Raw genomic sequence first — 21677 nt, forward strand, 5'->3', positions numbered from 1 at the left:
TAGCTTGGTTCTCAACATGCTGGATAATTCATTGCAATAAAGGATGAGATGCTGGATGAGATGTCTGGAAACGGTTTATTCCCTTCTCCCTCTTAAAATAAACTCTTTGCAAACTCTTCACTGCTCATACCGTATACTTGGGGGTTGCCATTGTTAGACCCATTAAACATTTTTGCTTTTGCATTTTCTCTTTCTGTTCTTCATAGTTATCTGTTGCCAATCAAAAGCAGGAACACCAAGCGTAAAACACCAGTTATGAAGAAGAGTCTGAACCCACACTACAATCACACATTTGTGTATAATGGGATTAAGCCTGAAGATTTGCAGAACACATGTCTCGAACTGACCGTCTGGGATCGAGAGCCACTGTCTAGCAATGATTTTCTGGGAGGAGTAAGACTGGGCCCTGGGACAGGTGAGCTCCGTAATCTTTTTGTCTTGTATTTGGTCTTAGAGGACCCGTCACTTCTCCCGACCAAGTAAATAATTGAATGCCACATGAAATAATATTTCTGGAGCAACTAATCTTATAACTCTGCATTGTGGTGGTGTTCTGTTCTTCCTATTAGAAGTATTTTGATAAATTGACAAATGGGAGTTACTCTTTCCCATATACAGTATACCACACCAGCGCTGATTGGACATTGGATAGCGGGACACCCCCAACTGATAACAAGAGTATAGTCATATGAAAATATGGAGAATACAATTATTACTAGAATAGACATGTCAGAAGTGATGAAATGTTCTTTAACCACAGCTATATATTTAGAGTTTCATGATTTTCACTGTGAATTTATGCCTCAAAATTTACCTGGACCACCTTCAGCAATAGTTGACCCATATATATTAAATCTCCATATACGAGACCGAAATTTCATACTTTGCAGGATCTGGCGGATTAAGCAGCTCCTTCCTTGAGTTTGTGTTGCAGCCTCCTTGAAGTTCAGATCATGTTGCCCCAATTTTGAGCCAAAGCTAACCGTTTCTGAAATAATTCCAATACGTGTTAATTATCAAGTTTAAAAATTAGATTGATTCACACATGGTGTTAATTATATGTCACAGACAAATCAGCCACGGATTTTTGATGTAGTTTTGGATGTGGAATTGTTGCACATTTCACCCTTTGCAATGTAATGGCAAATCCACGAGAGACGGCAGATTTATCCAGAGCATAAAATTAGCTACATCTATATCAACCCTTAGTCCTTGTTCACACTTTCGTGTCCGTTTGACATCCATGGTCTGTGAAAAAAAAAAAGCTGTGAAGATGTATGTGAAGGATCCGTGTTTGGTCTATGTGTTCTTTTTGGCCCTTTTGTGCGTCGTCCGATTCCACAGACACTGCTCAGCTGAAAATAAATTGCCAGAGCATCTTCTACTGGTTGTAAGTGAAAAACGGACCATCCATGTTGTGTCAGTGTTTTTTCCTGGATCCATAGAGTTCAATGGGTGTGTTGTGACGGCCTCACGGACCAAAGTAGGGCATGCCTCTGATTTTTTCACTGACCCATGGGTCAGTGAAAAAAATACTAATCTGTGGAAAATGCATATAGCACATAGAAATGTGCCTTATACGGCAAAGATATTCCTAAGCATTAGTAAAGTCGGCCATGGACTCCAAGCTTTTTTCCAAAATAGACAAAAGATCCACGCTCAGATGTAAGCGAGAGAAAGGGGGCAATAAGCAGCATCTTTAAGTACTCTTACCATTGGCTTATTTGGCTTATTTTAAAACATACTCTTCTTGTGTTTGAGATGGTATCTTGGCTTATGTATATAGTAAATTTAAATTTTCCTTTCGCATTTTAGGCTTATACAATGGACAACATGTAGACTGGATGGACTCTACCGGAGAAGAGCTTAGTCTTTGGACTAAGATGAGACAGTATCCTGGATCCTGGGCAGAAGGGTCCTTACAGCTCCGACCAACAATGGCCAAGGCAAAGTAATAAAAGAAAATCATCATCAAGGAACTTGCTAGAGTCCATTTCCCATCAGTTTTAGAAGACTCTATATTTTAATGTCGCTGGAACAATTGTATTTTATGGAGCCAATAATAATTGTATATTCTGTTGATTATTTATTGCAGTGTCATATTTGATTTTAACTTATAATGGTGGAAACGTTATTTGAAGCACATCAAAACATTTAGAATTAGGTAAAAAAGTTATATTGCATTAAAGTCTCTTAGACTTTAGCAACTGACACTATAAAGGTGTTGACCCAACTGGACAATCCTTTCATGGAATGAAGCATGCCCGGCGATCAGCTGATGTCTGGATTCTAGAACACATGGCACGACAAATATATAGTATTACACAGGGCTGTTTAACGAACTAAATTACCATATGATACATGGACACGTCAAATCGGCCGCAGCTCTACGCTTTAGCTCCTATAGGAGGATGCTGGGCATCAGGTCCCATATGACCTCTCTCTGTATGCCGTAATAGGCCATATCGATGGCTTATCGTGATGAGACAACCATACTAAAAGTACTTCACCAGCCTTTGACACACGGATCACTTCTTTAATGTTGTTTGAATCCCTTTGTCATATTATACCCTATCAGGTTGTGCACAGGACAGAACACGATGGGGCAGTTTTAATCTTCAATTTTATTAAGACCAGTCCAAAAAATAGACTGTTGAGGTGAATTGTGCCAAATGGATTAAAAGGTGCACACTTCTTAATACATTTCTTATATTCTCAGCATCAATATATCTGTATAAAAGTATTAGGCCATGCCCCACACCTACTTTTCCAGCATTTTTAGCAAGCTCCTTTTTAGCAAGCTCCTGCTTCTCGGTGCTGGCACCCAACTCCTTCCCTCCCCGGCCTTGGCTGATCCACTGCACTCCCCCAAAAAACCCTCTTGGCAAACCCCTTTAATATATACGGGCCAACATATAACTTTTGCCTGGACTATTCTACTAAACATACCGTACCAGTTTGTGTATCCTATACTGAAGGACTTCTATTTCATGCTTAACTGTTACTACCAGAGCACTAGCATATTGACAAGTTCTTCAAATGTGACAAAAAGAAAACTGAAAAAAGTAATTAATCAGTTCTGTACATAAAGTCAGGAGAAACTTCTGATAAAGTCTTTTAATGTGTAATGTTCAGTTATTCAGTTTGGGTGTATTAATAAAAGTATCTTCCAAAGATTTTTTGATTGTTTTTGTCTGAATTATCAAAACCTTCCTCCACCTTCTAAATAGAAAACAAAAGTCATCAGCTCACCCCTCCAGCGGGAAATTTAGTAGTTTTATCGGCATCTCATGTCGGACTTGCTAGCAGGATTTCAAGCAGAAGGAAGTGACCAAACTATAACTGGAAAGTTCAGTGTTTCTGGTTGAAATTATAACTATTTCACCTTTTAAATCCACGTAGCTCCCAATTTTTGCCTTTGGAGCCACACTTTTTCTAAGGTTAGGTTCACACAGAGTTTTTGGAGAAGATTTTGAGGCAGATTTTTCTGCAGGTTTTTCAGCCAAAGCAAGAAGTGGATTCAAAAGGAATTGGAAATATATCTTATCCTTTATTACATCCTGCTGGATCCACTTCTGGCTTTGGCTGAAAAACCTGCAGGAAAATCTGCCTCAAAACCTTCTCCAAAAACTGGACACTAAGGCCTCTTTCACACGACCGTATGGCTTTTTCAGTGTTTTCCGGGCCGTTTTTTCCGGATCCGTTGTTCCATTTTTTGTTTCCGTTTCGGTTCCGTTTTTCCGTATGGCATAAACAGTATACAGTAATTACATATAAAAAATTGGGCTGGGCATAGCATTATTAATAGATGGTCCGCAAAAAACTGATACGAAAGACATACGGAAGGCATTTCCGTATGTGTTCCGTTTTTTTTTTGCGGACCCATTGACTTGAATGGAGCCACAGAATGTGATTTGCGGGCAATAATAGGACATGTTCTATCTTTCAACGGAACGGAAATACGGAAACAGAATGCATACGGAGTACATTCCGTTTTTTTTGCGGATCCATTGAAATGAATGGTTCCGTATACGGAACGCAAAAAACAGCCCCTAAACGGGGAAAAAAAACTGTTGTGTGAAAGAGGCCTAACTCTTAGGGTTTTCCGTCCAAGTGCGATTCATGAAGCAATCGCGTAGCATCCGGACTGAATCCTGACCCATTCATTGCAGGGAGTCTGTGCACATGAGTGTTGTTTTTCACGCATCATTTATGCGTTCAGGAAAAATCACAGCAAGTTCTATATTCTGAGTTTTTCACACGGCTCTGCTTCCATAGAAGTGAATGGGGCTGCCGTGAAAAACGCATGGCATCCGGATGCAATGCAATGCATTTTTCACTAGGAGGTAAAAAAAAAAGCATCCAAAACTGATTGCACCCACACGGAAAAAACTAAAATACTGAACGCAATCTCAGACCAGACTAACTGAACTTGCGTACAAAACCATCAGTTTTTTCCTGAACAGACCCTGACACAATCCGTATTGCTTGTGTGAGAGGCCTTACAGTTCTTAGAGTAAGAATCACTGCGGCTGGACGCCATGTCTATGAGTTGTAACCAGAGCCACACATTTCCTGTTATCGTTTAGATACCTCGATCAACTTTACCAACATTTGCTATATCAGAATTGTTCTTCTGACCAAAACCTTTTATATAATAAAGTAATTGTAAAAATTCATAAATAACGACATTTCTGCAATCCCTTTCCATATCACCTGTTAGGCCTCTTTCACACGGGCGTTGCGGGAACATGCGCGATTTTTCCGTGCGAGTGCAAAACATTGTAATGCGTTTTGCACTCGCGTGAGAAAAATCGCGCATGTTTGGTACCCAAACCCGAACTTCTTCACAGAAGTTCGGGCTTGGGATCGGAGTTCTGTAGATTGTATTATTTTCCCTTATAACCATGTTATAAGGGAAAATAATAGCATTCTGAATACAGAATACATAGTACAATAGGGCTGGAGGGGTTAAAAAAATAATACTTAAACTCACCTTAGTCCACTTGATTGCGCAGCCCGGCTTCTCTTCTGTCTCCTTCTTTGCTGATTGCAGGAAAAGGACCTGTGGTGACGTCACTCCGGTCATCACATGATCCATCACCATGGTAAAAGATCATGTGATGGACCATGTGATGACCGAAGTGACGTCACCACAGGTCCTTTTCCTGCACACAGCAAAGAAGACAGAAGAGATGCCGGCTGCGCGATCAGGTGGATTAAGGCGAGTTTAATTTATTTTTTATTTTATTTTTAACCCCTCCAGCCCTATTGTACTATGCATTCTGTATTTAGAATGCTATTATTTTCCCTTATAACCATGTTATAAGGGAAAATAATAATGATCGGGTCTCCATCCCGATCGTCTTCTAGCAACCGTGCGTGAAAATCGTACCGCATCCGCACTTGCTTGCGATTTTCACGCAACCCCATTCATTTCTATGGGGCTTGCGTTACGTGAAAAATGCACAAAGAGGAGCATGCTGCGATTTTCACGCAACGCACAAGTGATGCGTGAAAATCACCGCTCGTGTGCACAGCCCCATAGAAATGAATGGGTCATGATTCAGTGCGGGTGCAATGCGTTCAACTCACGCATCGCATCCGCGCGGAATACTCGCCCCGTGTGAAAGGGGCCTTAGAGAATGTCTCCCACGCTGACAGACGAGGCATATCCATGTATTACATGGATAGCCATTTCAATCAACACATGTCATACTCCATTTTCCCTGTGGCAGATATTGCAGGGGCGATGACTAGCCGATGGCAACTGACCCCTGTAATGGTCAAATTTCTCCACATGTTCATCATTCGACATGTATTCTAGTGGGCAGTGACCCTGTAGGATTTCAGAAATTTATTTTTATATGGATAGTCACTTTATATAATATGGATGGTCGCAAAGAAAAAGAAAACAAACAGAAATTAAGGTAAACTAAACTAGAGATAAAAAAAAAAACACAAACTAAACACTAGTGCAGGGGCAGACTGCGAACTTTAAGTGGCCCTGAAAAAAATACTAAAAGTGGCCCCGTTTTGTAGTCCAATCCAAATTGATGGAAGGCAGGGCCAACGCAAGTAGACAGGGCCAGCAAAACCATATTGTGGCACATTATACCTCCCAACCCAAAATACTGCCAGCAGCACAAAATACATCCCCAAAAACTTCCACTGGCCGGCCGTGAGGAGGACTCAGGTGGCCCCTTGGGCATCGGCCCACTGGGAAATTTCCCTGTAAGGTCTTTGGCCAATCCGCCCCTGCACTAGTGGACAGTCTGTCAGATCCTGTAGACATCTGACAGAGAAGCAGAGGCTTTTATTAGGGTGGGTTCACACATAGGTTTTTGTCGCAGTTTTTTTTGAGCCAAAGCAAGACTTGGGTTGTAAAAGAATGAAAGATCTAAAGGATAGATTTAGGCCTCATGCACACGACCGTTTTTTTTTTAAGGTCGGCAAAAACGGGGTCCGTAGGTCCGTGATCCGTGACCGTTTTTTCGTCCGTGGGTCTTCCTTGATTTTTGGAGGATCCACGGACATGAAAAATGAAAAAAAATATCTAAGTCAAGTTTGCCATTGAAATGATAGGAAAAAACGGACACGGATCACGGACACGGATCATGGACGCGGATGACAATCTTGTGTGCATCTGTGATTTTTCACGGACCCATTGACTTGAATGGGTCCGCGAACCGTTGACCGTGAAAAAAATAGGACAGGTCATATTTTTTTCACGGCCAGGAAACACGGCTCGCGGCTGCCAAACGGTGCATTTTCCGATTTTTCCACGGACCCATTGAAAGTCAATGGGTCCGCGAAAAAAAAACGGAAAACGGAACCACGGATGCGGATGCACACAACGGTCGTGTGCATGAGGCCATATACTTATTCCCGCTGGATCCACTTCTGGTTTTGGCTTCAAAAACTGCCCCAATGTGTGAACCCATCCTTATACTGGTGTACTCTTCTTGCTCATGACTAGAAAGCAGTGGCGAATAGTTTTATTTGGCATCTGTTGTGTAGTGAAGGCATCTACTGGCTTCCAGGCAGAAATTAAACCGTTTAAGCCTTGTTCCATCCCGCAACATAATCTCATCTAAATAGGAGAGAATGAGGGTGGATATAAAATGCACACCTCAAGGAAAAATAATAACTTGGTTAAAGATTTCCAATAGTTTCTGCAGCATTGCAGTATGAAAATGATGAAATGGGAGCACATCCAATGTTGACATGTTCGGTCTGGGGTTTATGTCACTGGCGGGATGCTGGGATTTCTGTCTCCATATGTGCTGGTCTTACCGTTTTATGATGTATTTCCCATGCTGACTTTATGGGAAGACATTTGCCAGCTAAACTTTTGTAATAATGCTTTTGAAAAGAACATCACTTTTACTGCCAGATATTAGTCATTGACATGTCTAGAGGTTTGCCAAATGAGGTCATGAAGAAAAGTGAGGGTTTTCGAAGTTCAATCTACAGGGAAAGACATGCCAAGGAACTGGCTGCTACCGCTCTTGGAAGAACGACTTTAATGTCTCCTCTGTTGAGCACAGTGTATAGGGGGAAAACATTTTCTAACCTTTAGCCAGAAAAATGTTCCTTGGCATAGTCTGGTCTATTAGAAGCTATTACTTGCACAGGTAATGCTGTAGCGTTTGTTGTCCAATATTGTCCATGGTGCGTTATTTGCTGAGGTTTTCCGAATGCCTTTAAAAATTTTTAAAAAAACACTGCAAAAACCATAATACAGTTAGGAGTCATCTACCTACCAAACATTAAGAAGTGCCTATTTTTTATTGGACTGGAACAGGTATCAGTGGTATTAAATAAATGGATTTTTGATTATTAAAATATGATCAAAACACTTAGTATAGGACGCATGATTCTGTGGCAAAAGTTTTGACAAACCCATGGCAAAATCTGCCTGTTTAATGCAGATTTGACGTGGATTTTGCAACAAATGTGCGAAGGGTGGAGATCCACAGCACAAACTGGCTGCAGATTTAAATCTGCACAACAGGTCGGCTTCTCCTGCAGATTTTGTATACGGCATGTGGATGGAATTCTATAAAATGTCATCCACTTTGCTGGAACTGTAATGTGCTGTGGACTTTCCACAATGCCACAGGGTGAATATACCCTTAGATGGCAAAAAAAGGCTTCCAGTGAAAGAAAAAAAAGGCAGAAAGGTTTACAAATAAAAAAAAAGCCATTAGGGCTCTTTCACACAAGCGGATGCCGTGCGGGTAATCTGTTGCGTGAAACAGAGCTAAGCGCCGTTCCGGACAGCAGAGACACGGAGCATTAACATGATTGATAAAGTTGTCACTGTGGTTTTGTAGTAAAAAGATCACAGAGAGGCACGGAGCATTATCAATCATGTTACTGCTCCGTGTCTCTGCTGTCCGGAACGGGGCTTGGCTCTATTTCACGCAGTGGATTCCACGCACGGGATCTGCTCGTGTGAAAGAGCCCTCACGACCACCGATTCCCAGCTGAAGCTGCTCCAGTCTCTGCTTTTCTTCACTTTCTGGTCATTCAGCCAATCACTGGCTGAGCTGGAAACCACATCAAGGTTGGGTCCACACGAGACTACGGCTGTGATGGCTAACCTCCAGCACTCCGGCTGTGGCAAAACGACATCTCCCAAGATGTGCACTTGCTTGGCTGTCCTCAGAGCTCCACAGAAATGAATGGAGCATGTTGGGAGTTGTAGTTTCACCACAGATGGAGTGCCGAGGTTAGCCATCACTGGATTAGGGGGACTTTCTGTTGTTCTCATCCATCAGTTCTGCCTATTTGGCATCTGTTTTAGCCATTTTCATCAAGTCCTGCATGCAGAATAACGAAAACATAACGGTGATGTGAACGAAGGTATTTCTGCTGCAGAGCGATGGTATATCCAAAGTCAATTCACTAAAAACTTTGTTTTAATACTGCACGGAGATCCCGCTCTGTACAGTATTAGAACGTATTGGCTCCGATGAGCCAAAGTAATTACTTCGCAAAGTCGCGCGAGACGTCATGTAATAACTTAGAGAATTAAATACTATTGTAAAAAACCTTGGTACCGAACTCGGGTTCGGTTCTAAGTGGTACCTTAGAACCAAACCAGAGTTCGGTACCAAGGTTTTTTACAGTAATACTTAATTCCCAAAGTTATTACACCGTCTCGCGCAAGTTCGCGAAGTAATAACTTCGGCTCATCAGAGCCAATACATTCTAAGGACTCATGCACACGACCGTTGTTGCTTTGCGGATCCGTTGTTTCGTATCTGAGGTTTTTTTTTTCTCTGATTTAAGTCCTCTTCCGTTCCGTTATTGCACAAAACATATCCGTATGGTTTCCATATTTGATCCGTTTTTTTGCGGATCGGAAATGGAAACAGTAACCTATTAATCACCAAACACATGAGCAATATGGGCTGGGCAAGTATGGATCCGCAAAATACGGATGACGTACAGATGTGTTCCGTATTTTTTGCAGACCCATTGACTTAAATGGGGCCTCGGACCGTGATTTGTGGACAATAATAGTGCATGCACTACTTTTTTGCGGAACGGAAATATGGAAACGGAATGCACACGGAGTACCTTCCGTTGTTTTTGCGGACCCATTGACGTGAATAGTTCCACATACGTTCCGCAAAAAAAAACTGAAGCGGAAAGAAAATACGTTCGTGTGCCCTAATACTGTATGGAGTGGGATCTCCGTACAGTACTAGAACAAAGCTTTTAGCAAATTGACTTCGGATGTACCATCCACAGGCTCATCCCTACTTGTAATTTGCCACAGAAAAAAAAACACACCACCGGGTGGTGTGTTTTTGTCACTGCTTTTGTGGCTGAAATACAGCTGATGAGACGCAGATTTCATTCTTTGCACGGAAAAGGGTGAAATCCACAATATAAATTCACATGCTTGCAGACTTAAGATTCTCACCACGGGTCAGTTTCTGCCTTTGATTTCCACCATGTGTGAATGAAAATTGCTAAGAACTCATTCACTTTGCTGGTACTGTAAAACACTGCAGATTTGAGGATCATTTGAGGATCCGTGGCTGGGACGCAGTCATGTGACCCAGCCTAGCCTGGGGGTTGTGCTCCGTAGCCTGCCACACCAGTGGCTCTGACATAGTCTGAAGGTCCCCTGTGTATCCCCAGTTTATATGTGCTAATTGACTTATGAACATGTTGAAATGGCTTCGTAAAGGGACAGTGTTAATTAGGCCAAAGCAGTAATTTATAACAATATAAATTATAACAAAAGCGAGAAAACACAGTCGGCACTACTATGCGGTATGGTGTAGATGATTATCTCTCAGCGTCCATGCAAAAAATCGAGTGGTGCTCTGCCTAGATAAATAGCGGAATGTCATCAACGGTAGAAGAAAAAGAGAAAAACAAGGCGGCACTCACCGAATCTTCGTTAAATCGTGGATTTATTCAGTCTAAAACATAGCAGGTGCGGGTCACATAAAGCAGAAAGAAAGGCGACAGCCGTTTCGCGCTACAACAGCGCTGTTGTAGAGCGAAACAGCTGTTGCCTTTCTTTCTGCTTTATGTGACCCGCACCTGCTATGTTTTAGACCGAATAAAGCCATGATTTAACGAAGATTCGGTGAGTGCCGCCTTGTTTTTCTCTTTTTCTTCTACCGTTGAATATAAATTATAAGTTTGCATATTTCATACTAATCACAGCAAATTATATATTTTAGTTTATACGAGTTTTATTTAATAAATATTTTATTTAAAAAAAACTAATTTCCACTAGGATTATGGCTGTTTCGACAGATTCGATCACCAGTTCCCTCTTTGTGCAGAGCAGCAGCGATGTCCATCATTCACAGTTTTCCTTGTTGGCCTCCAGCTGAGCGAGTTCCAAGGGGCTCAGTAGATATGTGTCTATAAAAGTGAAGATCTCATCGGAGGTGGTAGGTTCCACGTATCGTTCCCGGTCAACACCGTACTTGTCGATGAGGACCATATTGAAGTATGATCTGGAGATATGCAAGGCCTGTCTGTGGGAATTATGTGAAGCATTTGATAAGTAAAAGGAGGTTTACTTTTATATTTCTACCTTTCATGCTTTACAACATTCACATGATCCTTGCCCTACTAGGCCTTAATATCAGGAGCAGACTCCAGAGGTGGTCATCGATTGCCAGTGGATAGGGTAAAACCACAGCGTAACTATAGGAATGACCCAAAAGCAAATTTTACAGTGTAAGGGGGCATTCAAACTATCGCCCAATCTGCATTTTTGGAGGATTGCACATAGACCTATTCTTTTCTATGGAGCTGCAAACAGATGTTATCCGTGTGCTGTCTGCATCTGTGCGGCCAAGCTGCAAATGATAGAACATGCCCTATTCTTCTCCGTTTTGCAGACAAGGATAGGCATTTTTTTAATGGGGCCCTCAGTGGATGCTGTAGACCTCCTTCATTTACTAAAAGCATGTTAGGTAATTTAGTCAAGCAACTGAATGACCCCCAGTCAGGCAAGAAACATCACAATTTAGCTCTAAATCATTCCGAGCAGCACATGAATCAGACACACCTGCACCATCTCAAGTTATGGATGTAATACGGGTTATGTGGCACACAAAAGCTGCAGGAACTTGAGGTTCCACATATAATACAATATAAAACTGGGCCATAAACAGACATCATGAAGACACCTCCCATTACTAGATTGAAACATTTTGTAGAAATCATATCACAAAGATTTTTGAAATGACCTTAATTGCTCGATGAGTTCTGTTGACAGTTGCTGAGCTCGTAGACGTCCCACCTCTTTTGGCATCTCTCCCACTAACTCAACCACTACAACATGACGCTGATCCAGGCCACAAGTTGCTCTCTTTGAAGAAAGGATGTGTGAAATTTAGGGAGTAGATAAAGTCTTAGGCCCCCCCATTAAACTGCACGATAATTGGGCCAAGTGTTCATAGGAAGGCTCGTTCCAGATAACTGGCTTGTCTAAATCAGGCAGTCAATCAGCCGATGAACGAGCAAACGCTCATTCATCGGCTCCTTGGCATCTTTCATGAAAGATGCCCGATTATCGGAACCACATCCTTGATTAATCAGGGATGTGCTGCCGCTAATGAATAGAACAGATTGACTGAGAAATTAATTGCTCCTCTAGCATTCTGTTTGCATCGACCTGATGTGTTCGCATCCACCAGCGTTTGCACTGCCTGTACATCGGGCAGTGTAATAGCCCCCTTAGCACTGCAGTCAATGATACTGGGGTAATTCTGATCTATAGAATTGCAGATTTCCAGATTCTATTTTCTATAGGTCAGATCAGTGGGGGTCCAATACCCAGCAGCCCCTGGAACCAACAAAGTGGACAGAGCCAGAAGCAGAAAGCTCCATCTACTGTGTGAAGTGAGGTGAGTTGCAGAACCCACAACAACCACTACACACTGGATGGAGCTTTCTGCTTCGGTTCCATTGACTGTGTTGTTTCCATTCCTGGTGGCTGCCGAAAAGAACAAATTGTTAGAGTTGCCGGGTGTTGTAAAGACATTGATGAGTATATACCCCACTGTGTTCAATCAGCCAGTAATAGGTGAAATGTTGATCAGGCTAACACTCAGATGTGAGACTTTTAAAGTTATGGTGCGGAACGTCTATATGCAATGAGATATTCAACATAATATTGTAAGTTAGCTCATATTAAGAAAATATCTAAACAGGTAGCTATTGAGAAATGACTCAAGACTCTATGGACATAGAACGAAGGAAAAAAGGATCGGCACTCGCTGTTAGTATATATAATCTTGTGATTTATAGTCACATCCCAGTGACGCGTTTCGGCATACTCTATCAAACAGTTTGATAAAGGCAGAGAGTATGCCGAAACGCGTCACTGGGATGTGACAATAAATCACAAGATCATATACTAACAGCAAGTGCCGGTCCGTTTTTCCTTTTATCTATATGGGACGCCTGCCCTGGGACACGCGCACCGCCACTCTATTTCCCGCAGTGCCGATCGATATATTGCATGCATCTATGGACATAGAAATCCAGACAATCCCTCAGTAAATTCCTTAGTTTAAACACAATGTCTGACCACCATGAGAAACAATAATCTGCTTTCATCCGCCACAGATACCGGACCTGTATCCATCATGTCATACTCGCCACAGCTTAAAGAGACCAGCTGTGTATGGAGACTTATTGGCAATACTCCGTGGTAAAAGAAAACGCAGAGAGGTATCCCCCAAAGAAAGAGAACCATCTCATCAGTGTCACCTCACTCCCTTTGAGTAAAAATCCTACTTTTTAACAAGCCTTGGGATATGACAAGGGGATATAGTCCAGCCTCCATACACAGCTGAAGACCCAGCACTTCGCCTAAGCGTTCAGCCAGTCAGAATCCTACTCTGTACTGACGAGGGGCAAGCACCCCAAAACAGCTGTCTACAGATGGACATTTGGCTTGGTCATATTCCGCTGTCATATCCCGGGGCTTCTTAAAAAGTTGGATTTTGATTTTTGACTTATAGGGAGTCACTTGGAAGGTGCTAGCAAGAAGGTTCTCGTCCCTTGGGGGGATGCCTCTTTACATATACTCAGTACAAGATCATGTCTCTGTTAGTTTTTACAAAGTTGACATTAACATGTTTACTTATCCTATGTAAAACGAGTTCCCACAATAAAGATACATCAAAGTCTAATGGAGGGGCCGGCCATTCTGTTCCTCAAAATGCAGAATGCACACGGACGTGTTTTGCGGTACAAAATTTGCAGGCCGCAAAAACATCAACGGCCGTGTGCAGGAGCCCCAACTGTGAAATTGCCCTGAAATTTGGACTCTTGATGGACTTTGGATGCGAATGGAGAAGAAATCTTTATGTGCATCCAAAGCAAATGCAAAACAGAAAAATGCCCGGAGTGTGAGAGTCTTCACTCTCACGGGATACTTTCTGCAGAATTTGTCAGCTACAATTAACGTTAGCCAGGATGTGTATCAGCCCTACCTGCAGAGCAGCACTCTGAAGTCTGTAGTACCTGTCCGAAGAGCTGGGGGTAGAAATAATCAGTAGTTGCTGCTTCTCAAAAAACTGGTCTATGAAGCCGCCTGCAGAATTCACGTTGACATTGATCTGCATGGCTTAAAATAAAACAGACAACAAGCAACAGAGTTATGTGACGTCCAAGTATGACATTGAATCTACATTACTGACTGTATAGGGCAGTTCTCTAAAATACTGCTCTTTGTTTTTAAAGTCATAATGTTTAGGGCTCATCACACAGCCGTATGTATTTTGCAGTCTACAAAAAACACGGATAATGTCCGTGTGCATTCCGTATTTTGAGGAACAGAACAGCCGGCCCCTAATAGAACAGTCCTATCCTTGTCTGTAATGCAGACAATAATCGGACATGTTTTATTTATTTTTTGCGGAATGGAAATATGGACATATGGAAACGGAATGCACACGGAGTAACTTCCGTTTTTTTTGCAGACCCATTGAAATGCATTGGTTCTGCATACAGTCCACAAAAAAAAAACGAACGGACGCAGAAAGAAAATACGCTCGTGTGCATGAGCCCTTAGAGAAATCGGCTACAAGTGGTCTACTCACGTGTACATATCGCTGGGGATCCAGCCCACTGCTGACTGAAGAGGCAGACCCGCAGAGCTGGCCCCTGACGCTCATAGCCCCCCTCACAGTGATATTCACAATTAGCTCCGTAGTTATTCCCAGCAGAGCTACAGGCGATGTAACCGTGAAGTGGAGGAGAAAGAACGGGACATCTTCTCACTGCAAAAAAAACACATTTATTATAGTGTTTGTGCTTGTTTTTGGTCGAAAAAAATGCTCTTTTAGACAGTCTATTTTTTTCCCGGTGCATTTACTACTGAAAGTGCACCTGTTTTAGAGGCATTTGCGCCTCATTCGACAATTTAGAAATTTTAGACCAATCTGCACTTTTTTTAAAATTATTTATGTAGATGTGCCTTTTGTGAAATGTGCCCAAAAACAGTATAATTTTTTACTCCAGTATGCCGATGGCTTATTTTTATTCATCATTTTTGAGTGATAAAGTGCTACTATTTTTACAATAAAAGTCGCACTTTTAGATAGATATGTGACTTTATACAGCACATTTTTTCATGTGCATACTAATTACATAGTACATAAGGCCGAAAAAAGACATTTGTCCATCCAGTTCGGCCTGTTATCCTGCCATTGATCCAGAGGAAAGCAAAAAAACCTGAGGTAGAAGCCAATTTTCCCCACTTTAGGGGAATAAAAAATTCCTTCCCGACTCCAATCAGACTATCTCCCTGGATCAGGTCTAATTGAAATTGAACCACCAGAGACCTGACTAATACGAAGACGCCTTGTCTCATTCATCAACTGCGGTGCGAGTTTTAATAAGTAGCCGGCAAAATACTGACTTTTTACGCTGCTCTTAGTTTCTCCTCTGTCCGGCCATTGGATTTGTCAAATTTATGACGAGGCGTGTGCCTCCTCATAAATTAGGCGCATCTGTGGCAGTCCGTGCTCCAGGCGTAAATTGGCCGCGGCTGGAGTCCCGATCCTGGCACGGCCCGTTAGAAAAGCGGACTTGTGACTATTTTACACCTAAAATAGTGGAAAGTCCCTTTGTAAATGTGCCCCAATAACTGTAGATGGCTGCCATGATGCACAAAATCACCATGCTGAAGTCTGGAGATCTGGAGAGTTGAATACATACCTTGTACTTTTACTGTAAATTTACAGCTTGCGCGGTTGTTTGCGCTGTCATATGCTGTATATCGGATGATGTGTTCACCTTCACGGAGCTCAGATCCTGGTTCAGGACCTCTGCGCAACACTCTAGATACAAAAATAAAAAAGTTAGATTGACTACAGTGATCTACTGGTTTCATAAAGACATCGGGGTCATGTCCTAAACTGCTTAAGCCTGGGTTTTGTGACTTTTTAAACGTTTGTGTAACAAAATTTTGTCTCACAGGTGGTTTTACTCTGTCCCTGGTGGGGGTGGTTTTGGAGCATGGCAGGGGCCAGGCCATCAGCCCCAGGAAACTGATCAGGGACTGCAGTAGTTTTCACTCCAGGTGCACGGCCTACACCTTGGGCACATCCTCCGGCAGCGCAGGGAGTATCTCCGGTCTTTGATAAATGAACCCCATTGTCTTCAGGGTAAGACTGACCCACTAACGGATCCTTCTATGGGCCCAGCCACAGCAGGTGGTAGTGGGCAATTCCATATGATTATTTGCTGCTAGGCTTTTGTTTCAAATTTTTGGGGTCATTTCATAAACTAAGCCTCATTGCCGCTTACGCCTGTGTGCAAAGGTTACAGCAGATTTTGGGCCCCTTAAAGGGGCTTTCCCGCAATGGTTTCCGACTCCCAAGCCCTCCTGTTCCCTCTCACTTTGGTTGTGGAATCTGAATGGAGCAGCGGTCAAGCATGCAATCTGGTGCTCTATCTTCCAGCAGTGCAGTCCCCAGCTATGACATTTATCACCTATCCTGTGTTTAGGAGATGAATGTCCATTGTGGAAAAACCCTTTAATTTCAATTAATGCAATGATTTGGTATGTTATCCCCCCTCACCTTGTTATAACACCATCAGCTGTATCCTTGACCTTCGGGCTTCCCCAGTACAGCACAGCGGTCAGTTTCTCTGGCTCGGCAACTTTTACCCTTGAAGTCGGGCACTGAATCTTGGGTGGATCAACATCTGATAGAGAACAAGAAAAATATACAGTTCTCGAAAACAACTTAGCAGCCAATGATAAATAATCACTTCGAAATACTATAACATTCTACTTTTGAACAATTATTATTATTAAAATCAGATCATGATGAATCCCCCAGCACAAATTCTATAGGTAGGGCCTGCAATACTGTAGTGCAGAACAATATACCAACCCAGCAGAATCGGCATAGTACAGCGCAAAAAATACCACAGTGCCGCTCAAAATACTGCCGCCTTCACCACAGTTTTCAACTATATCACTGTCCTGAGGATGCAGTTGAGTTCAGAAGGACACCTGCAGGTTTTGGCTAGGTGCCTAAGTACCTGATTCTCCTAGTATTAATTAATGCTTAGAGGATCAGATTTTATGTACCGAGCCGGCAGCCATGAGGAGGCCTCAGGCGGCCCCCTGGGCTCTGGGCCAACAGTAAATTTCCCTGTAGGGTCTATGGCCAGTCTGCCCGTCTAGCACTCACACACCCGATGATTAACAGTTCTGTGTAGCTCCATTGGTAGAAGTAGGCGCCGAAGCAGCACAGGACCATCAACATTGTAGTAGACGGAGCTACTATGGCGCTGCTCCCATTCACTTCAGTGGGAGCAGCGCTAAAATAATGAGTTCCCTCCGCTACAATGTTGATGGTGCTCTGTAGCTCCCGTACCAACTTTGATGGAGCTACACCGAAAAGCTGATCGGCAAGGGTGGCAATGTGCTGGATCCCTGCCGATCTACTGATGTCCTATCTTGAGGAGGTAGGTAGAGTCCCCTGTGGTCCAGAGCACTGAAGGCATGTATGCGCCACTCTTAGTTTTCTCGTAAGGATCCAGTCCTTGAGGGTCTCCTAGGAAATTCAGGCCTTGGACAATTGCCCAGTGGTGAGCACCTGGTTCTCAATGAAGAGACTCAGCGGTGTATGACGACTAATCTTAAAGATATCTGCATTTTTATTATATGAAAATGAGAATGTTATAGCACTAGGGTGCGGAGCTGTGTATATGATATGTACATGCCATGACACAGCTCTAGGGCTCAGCTCTGCCCGCAACATACTGATGTCTAGCCCCATCTATCAAGGGGAGGGGTGCAGAGCACAGGGGTGTTATAAAAGCAGTGCTCCAAGGATTCGACCCTGGCCTCTAGTGCTCCAATGTGCTAATTTGCATATGGATAAAAACGCAGATATCTCTGCAGCTGTTTAACATACAGACAAAAGAAGGGTATCATTTTAATCAGCATGATCAACCCTACCAGGCAGTAGGGTTATGATTATGCTGACAGAGGCTCTTTAAGGCAATGCTGCATGGGAAAAAATATGCACAGCAGCTTATATCAGCCAGGTAAGAGACTGATCTGTAGAGAGAACTGTGTCAGGGTTCTTGCCGCTCATCAGTACACAGCAGGGACAGTTTTTAAAGGTAATAACCACACCCCTTCAAAGGACAATTAATACGAGGTTGCCAGGATATCAGCCATGATACTAATATCTCTGGTAAAATAATATAATGTGAGTTTTAGCAATAAACACATGAATCCAAACCATTGTAATATATTCTGTGCCATCAGCGCAGGTATATCTAGAAATTAATAGGATCTGCAGCATGAATTTTAAAGCATAACTGAGTTTTCAAAAAAGCTTGCATAATGGCTGTGCTTCATTGTAGAATCATAACTACTGTGAAGGAGTTTACCTTAATGTTTTCCTCAGCTATATTATTTCCTGTTTCATTTGCACAGCTAGATTTACTTCTCTCACAAGCAGGGGGTGTCTCCCTTATGTTGAATTTGCCAGTACTGTATGCAGTGACCTCACTTCCCACTACGTTTGTTTTCTTCTAGGGAGCTCAGAAAAGTGATAAAGAGCGAGTGATCAGACTTATAGACACAAATGAGCTTCTCTGCTCTTCCGAAGCAGTGTCGAGGCAGCTCATCAAACTAAGGATCTCAGCTAGCTCTGACACCCCCCCCCCCCCCCCCCCCCCATTTCCAGTGAACTCTCTTCTGTGTCTCTGTTACTAGAGATGGATCTAGCCTAAGAACAAGCAGTGGACTGCAAGTTAGGCGGATGTGAGACCGTAATGGCCATGAAATTACAGCGTTTTTCAGGTGGATGCAGACAGTTTTTTTTTTAAATGAAGTGATTTAGAAATTTGCTGGTTACACCATTCTCTATTAAATTAAATTGTGTGAAAGTGAGGCAACTCTTTAAGTTTCACATTGTCCGTGGAGATAATCCTCAGGTTAAGCCTACATGCACACGAACGTGGTTTGGTTCCGCATCCGAGACGCATTTTTTGCGGCTCAGTTGCGGACCCATTCACTTCAATGGGGCCGCAAAAGATGCGGACAGCACTTCGTGTGCTGTCCGCATCCGTTGCTCTGTTCCGTAGCCCCGCAAAATAAAAAATAGAACATGTCTTACTCTTGTCCGTTTTGCAGACAAGGATAGGCATTGTTACAATGGATCTGCAGAAAAAAAAAAAAACGGATGCCATACGGACGTCATCTGCTTTTTTTGCAGACCGCAAAACACATACGGTCATGTGCATGTAGGCTAACCCTGTACACCTCCACTGAAATGCATTTAGTCACAATCAAAGATACTTGTAAATGAAAGGGCCACAGAAGTCGTCACCTCATTGTGACAAGACACGTGTTGCCGTATCAATCAATTTTTCTGAAAATTTACCTACACAAAAAGGTTCTCCTCCGCTCCAGAGCCCATCTTCCATGCAGACACGATTGCGATCACCCTCAATCTGATAGCCTGGAGAGCAAGTATAATCACAACGGGAACCCTCATAAACACCAGCCGTACACTGGTATGACCCATACGGGATTGCTGGCAAAACATGACATTGGATCCCTAAAATAAAGAAGCAATTCCAATAAGGGTTCACTGTGAGAAGAGGAAATAGCTAGGTCTTAGGCTTCAATAGACCCTCCCCTACATAAAGTAACATAATAATGTGTTACAATAAAATAAAAATAATCAAGCTTATGATAATAAAAATATAAAAAAATAAATGATAAAAAAAATACCAAATAAATAATAATATTAGTTACACATGTCTATTACCATAACGGTCAGCTTACCACAAGGTCACTTACGCCTGCAGTGAGCATATCCCGACCAGCGGCGGTTATGTAAACAACGTACAGCGCTCTGGCCGATCAGTCGGTATCCCTGGTCACATGACAGACTGCACCTCGTTCCAAGTGTACTGCGATAACCACCACCTCGGGGCGAATAGCAGGCAGCCTCTCCGTCCTGGATCTTCATGTCGTGACACCAGCGAGCAACTTGGGGAAAAAAAACAGAAATACACAATACAGTAAAATTCCTTTCACCTGGCACTTAATTATCCTAGTATATCCAAATGGGGAATACATGGGGGAGTGGATTCCACTGACATCCACCTGTAAATTGCAAGAAAAGCCTAAAGCTTTATTTTACTTGGTGCACATAATCCAATTACAGCAACGTTTGGGCAATCAGGCCTCATTTACTCACTGAACGCCCCTATACATGGCATATGTGGCAGCCTTCCAATGGTGGTGTATGTCGGGAAATTCTCCCAATGTATACCTCCGACAGAAGGCTCCATTGTAATGTGAACAGGACTATATCCAGTAGTTCTTGTGCTGCATCTTACAGCCACTATGGATCTCCACTGAGGCTTTGCAGCATCAGGAGGATAATGTTCATTAGAAATAAGTTATAAATCAGAAGCAAAGTAACAGTAATATCACTCCATCCTAAAACAGCGACACATTTGCCTGTTACCTTCTTCTACCCTCGGTAATCATCTCATCGTTTCATAAAATAAATAAAAAAATTGAAAAAAGACCATATAATTTATGGTCTTCTTATGTTTACTGATCATCGTTTTATACTGATATAACATAGGCCTTTAATGTCTCATCCACCACTGGCCACATGTCACCACATACGCTATGGGTTGTGTTTCCTTAAATAGTAAATTGATAGGGATATTGTGTCCGGAGATATTTTTGGAAGGATCTAGTTGAGGACACCCAGTTATCAACAAATAACACAGAAAACGATCTATTTTGGAGGAAAGCAGAGAAACCACTATCGCCACCAATTAAATAGCCTAATAGAAGGAGAGGCGCCGCCATAGAAGGTGACTGGACATGGATAATACCACTGCAATATCACTGACAGAAATAGGTCCATATTACGTTGAAAAACGGAAGGGCCAGTTCATATTACATGCCTATGTATAGAGATATACAGGTATATACAGCTCAGAGCAGTGGCATGTCCTACCTCGCTATAAAAGGGTAAGCTGCGATAATGTCCTGCCATAGCAGAATGCACTGTGAATGGCGGATCAGTGTCATACATTAGGCAATGAGACTGAATTTGGGATCTGTACCACATGGATTCTGAATATGGTGTTAATGCATTTGAATTGGGTCAGTCAGAAATGTTATTTTATGTAAAGTCTGCATTAAGGGAAAAAAAAAGACATTCCAGTATATGCGCCATTAGATGACGTATTTTGAATGGAGTTCTACCTTGGAAGCACTGCTTTGATTGCTGGGTCCACAATATTGACCCTCAGATGGAAGTATACAGGCTATGACAAATATCATACTCTGAGATGCACATACTAGTTTACATTAAAGGGGTTGTCTGATAAAAAAAAAACACGTGTCCCTATCTACAAGATAGGGATATGTGTCTGATGTGCAGAGGTCTGACTGCCACTTTATCTTCTATTCTGTGGATAGGGAATAAGTGTTTGTTATGTGACAACTCCGCTAAAATGGTCAAACACATAGATAAACGTCAGCCAAATCCACCTAATGAGAATAGGGCCCTCCTGACATCAGGTGTCGGGGGAGATAAGGATCAGGTAGTTGGATTTCATCTCTCCACAACGTTTCTGGGAGATAAGTCACTGATCTAGGTCTC

At 42.5% G+C, this 21677-nt stretch overlaps 2 protein-coding genes across 5 annotated transcripts in view; one reads left to right on the forward strand and one right to left on the reverse strand.

Annotated features, from left to right (window-relative positions):
• Positions 1-3170, forward strand: part of SYTL4 (synaptotagmin like 4) — a 56169-nt gene extending 52999 nt beyond the window's left edge. Inside the window, exons 16-17 of the mRNA XM_040405346.1 lie at positions 207-415; positions 1816-3170. Coding sequence (XP_040261280.1) covers positions 207-415; positions 1816-1955 — 349 coding nt within the window. The 3' untranslated portion in view covers positions 1956-3170. The remainder of the gene's footprint in view (positions 1-206; positions 416-1815) is intronic.
• Positions 3171-10687: 7517 nt separating this feature from the next.
• The window catches only part of SRPX2 (sushi repeat containing protein X-linked 2), a 40457-nt gene continuing 29467 nt past the window's right edge, over positions 10688-21677 (reverse strand). For all 4 annotated transcript variants that reach the window (XM_040405586.1, XM_040405587.1, XM_040405588.1 and 1 more), the window contains 8 exons: positions 19844-20035; positions 19422-19598; positions 16590-16716; positions 15724-15845; positions 14604-14783; positions 13995-14128; positions 11739-11860; positions 10688-11018 (listed from right to left, as the gene is read on the reverse strand). In XM_040405586.1, coding sequence (XP_040261520.1) covers positions 10838-11018; positions 11739-11860; positions 13995-14128; positions 14604-14783; positions 15724-15845; positions 16590-16716; positions 19422-19598; positions 19844-20035 — 1235 coding nt within the window. In that variant the 3' untranslated portion in view covers positions 10688-10837. The remainder of the gene's footprint in view (positions 11019-11738; positions 11861-13994; positions 14129-14603; positions 14784-15723; positions 15846-16589; positions 16717-19421; positions 19599-19843; positions 20036-21677) is intronic.

This window comes from Bufo bufo, chromosome 8, assembly GCF_905171765.1.
Source record: "Bufo bufo chromosome 8, aBufBuf1.1, whole genome shotgun sequence".
Taxonomy (NCBI): Eukaryota; Metazoa; Chordata; class Amphibia; order Anura; family Bufonidae; genus Bufo; species Bufo bufo.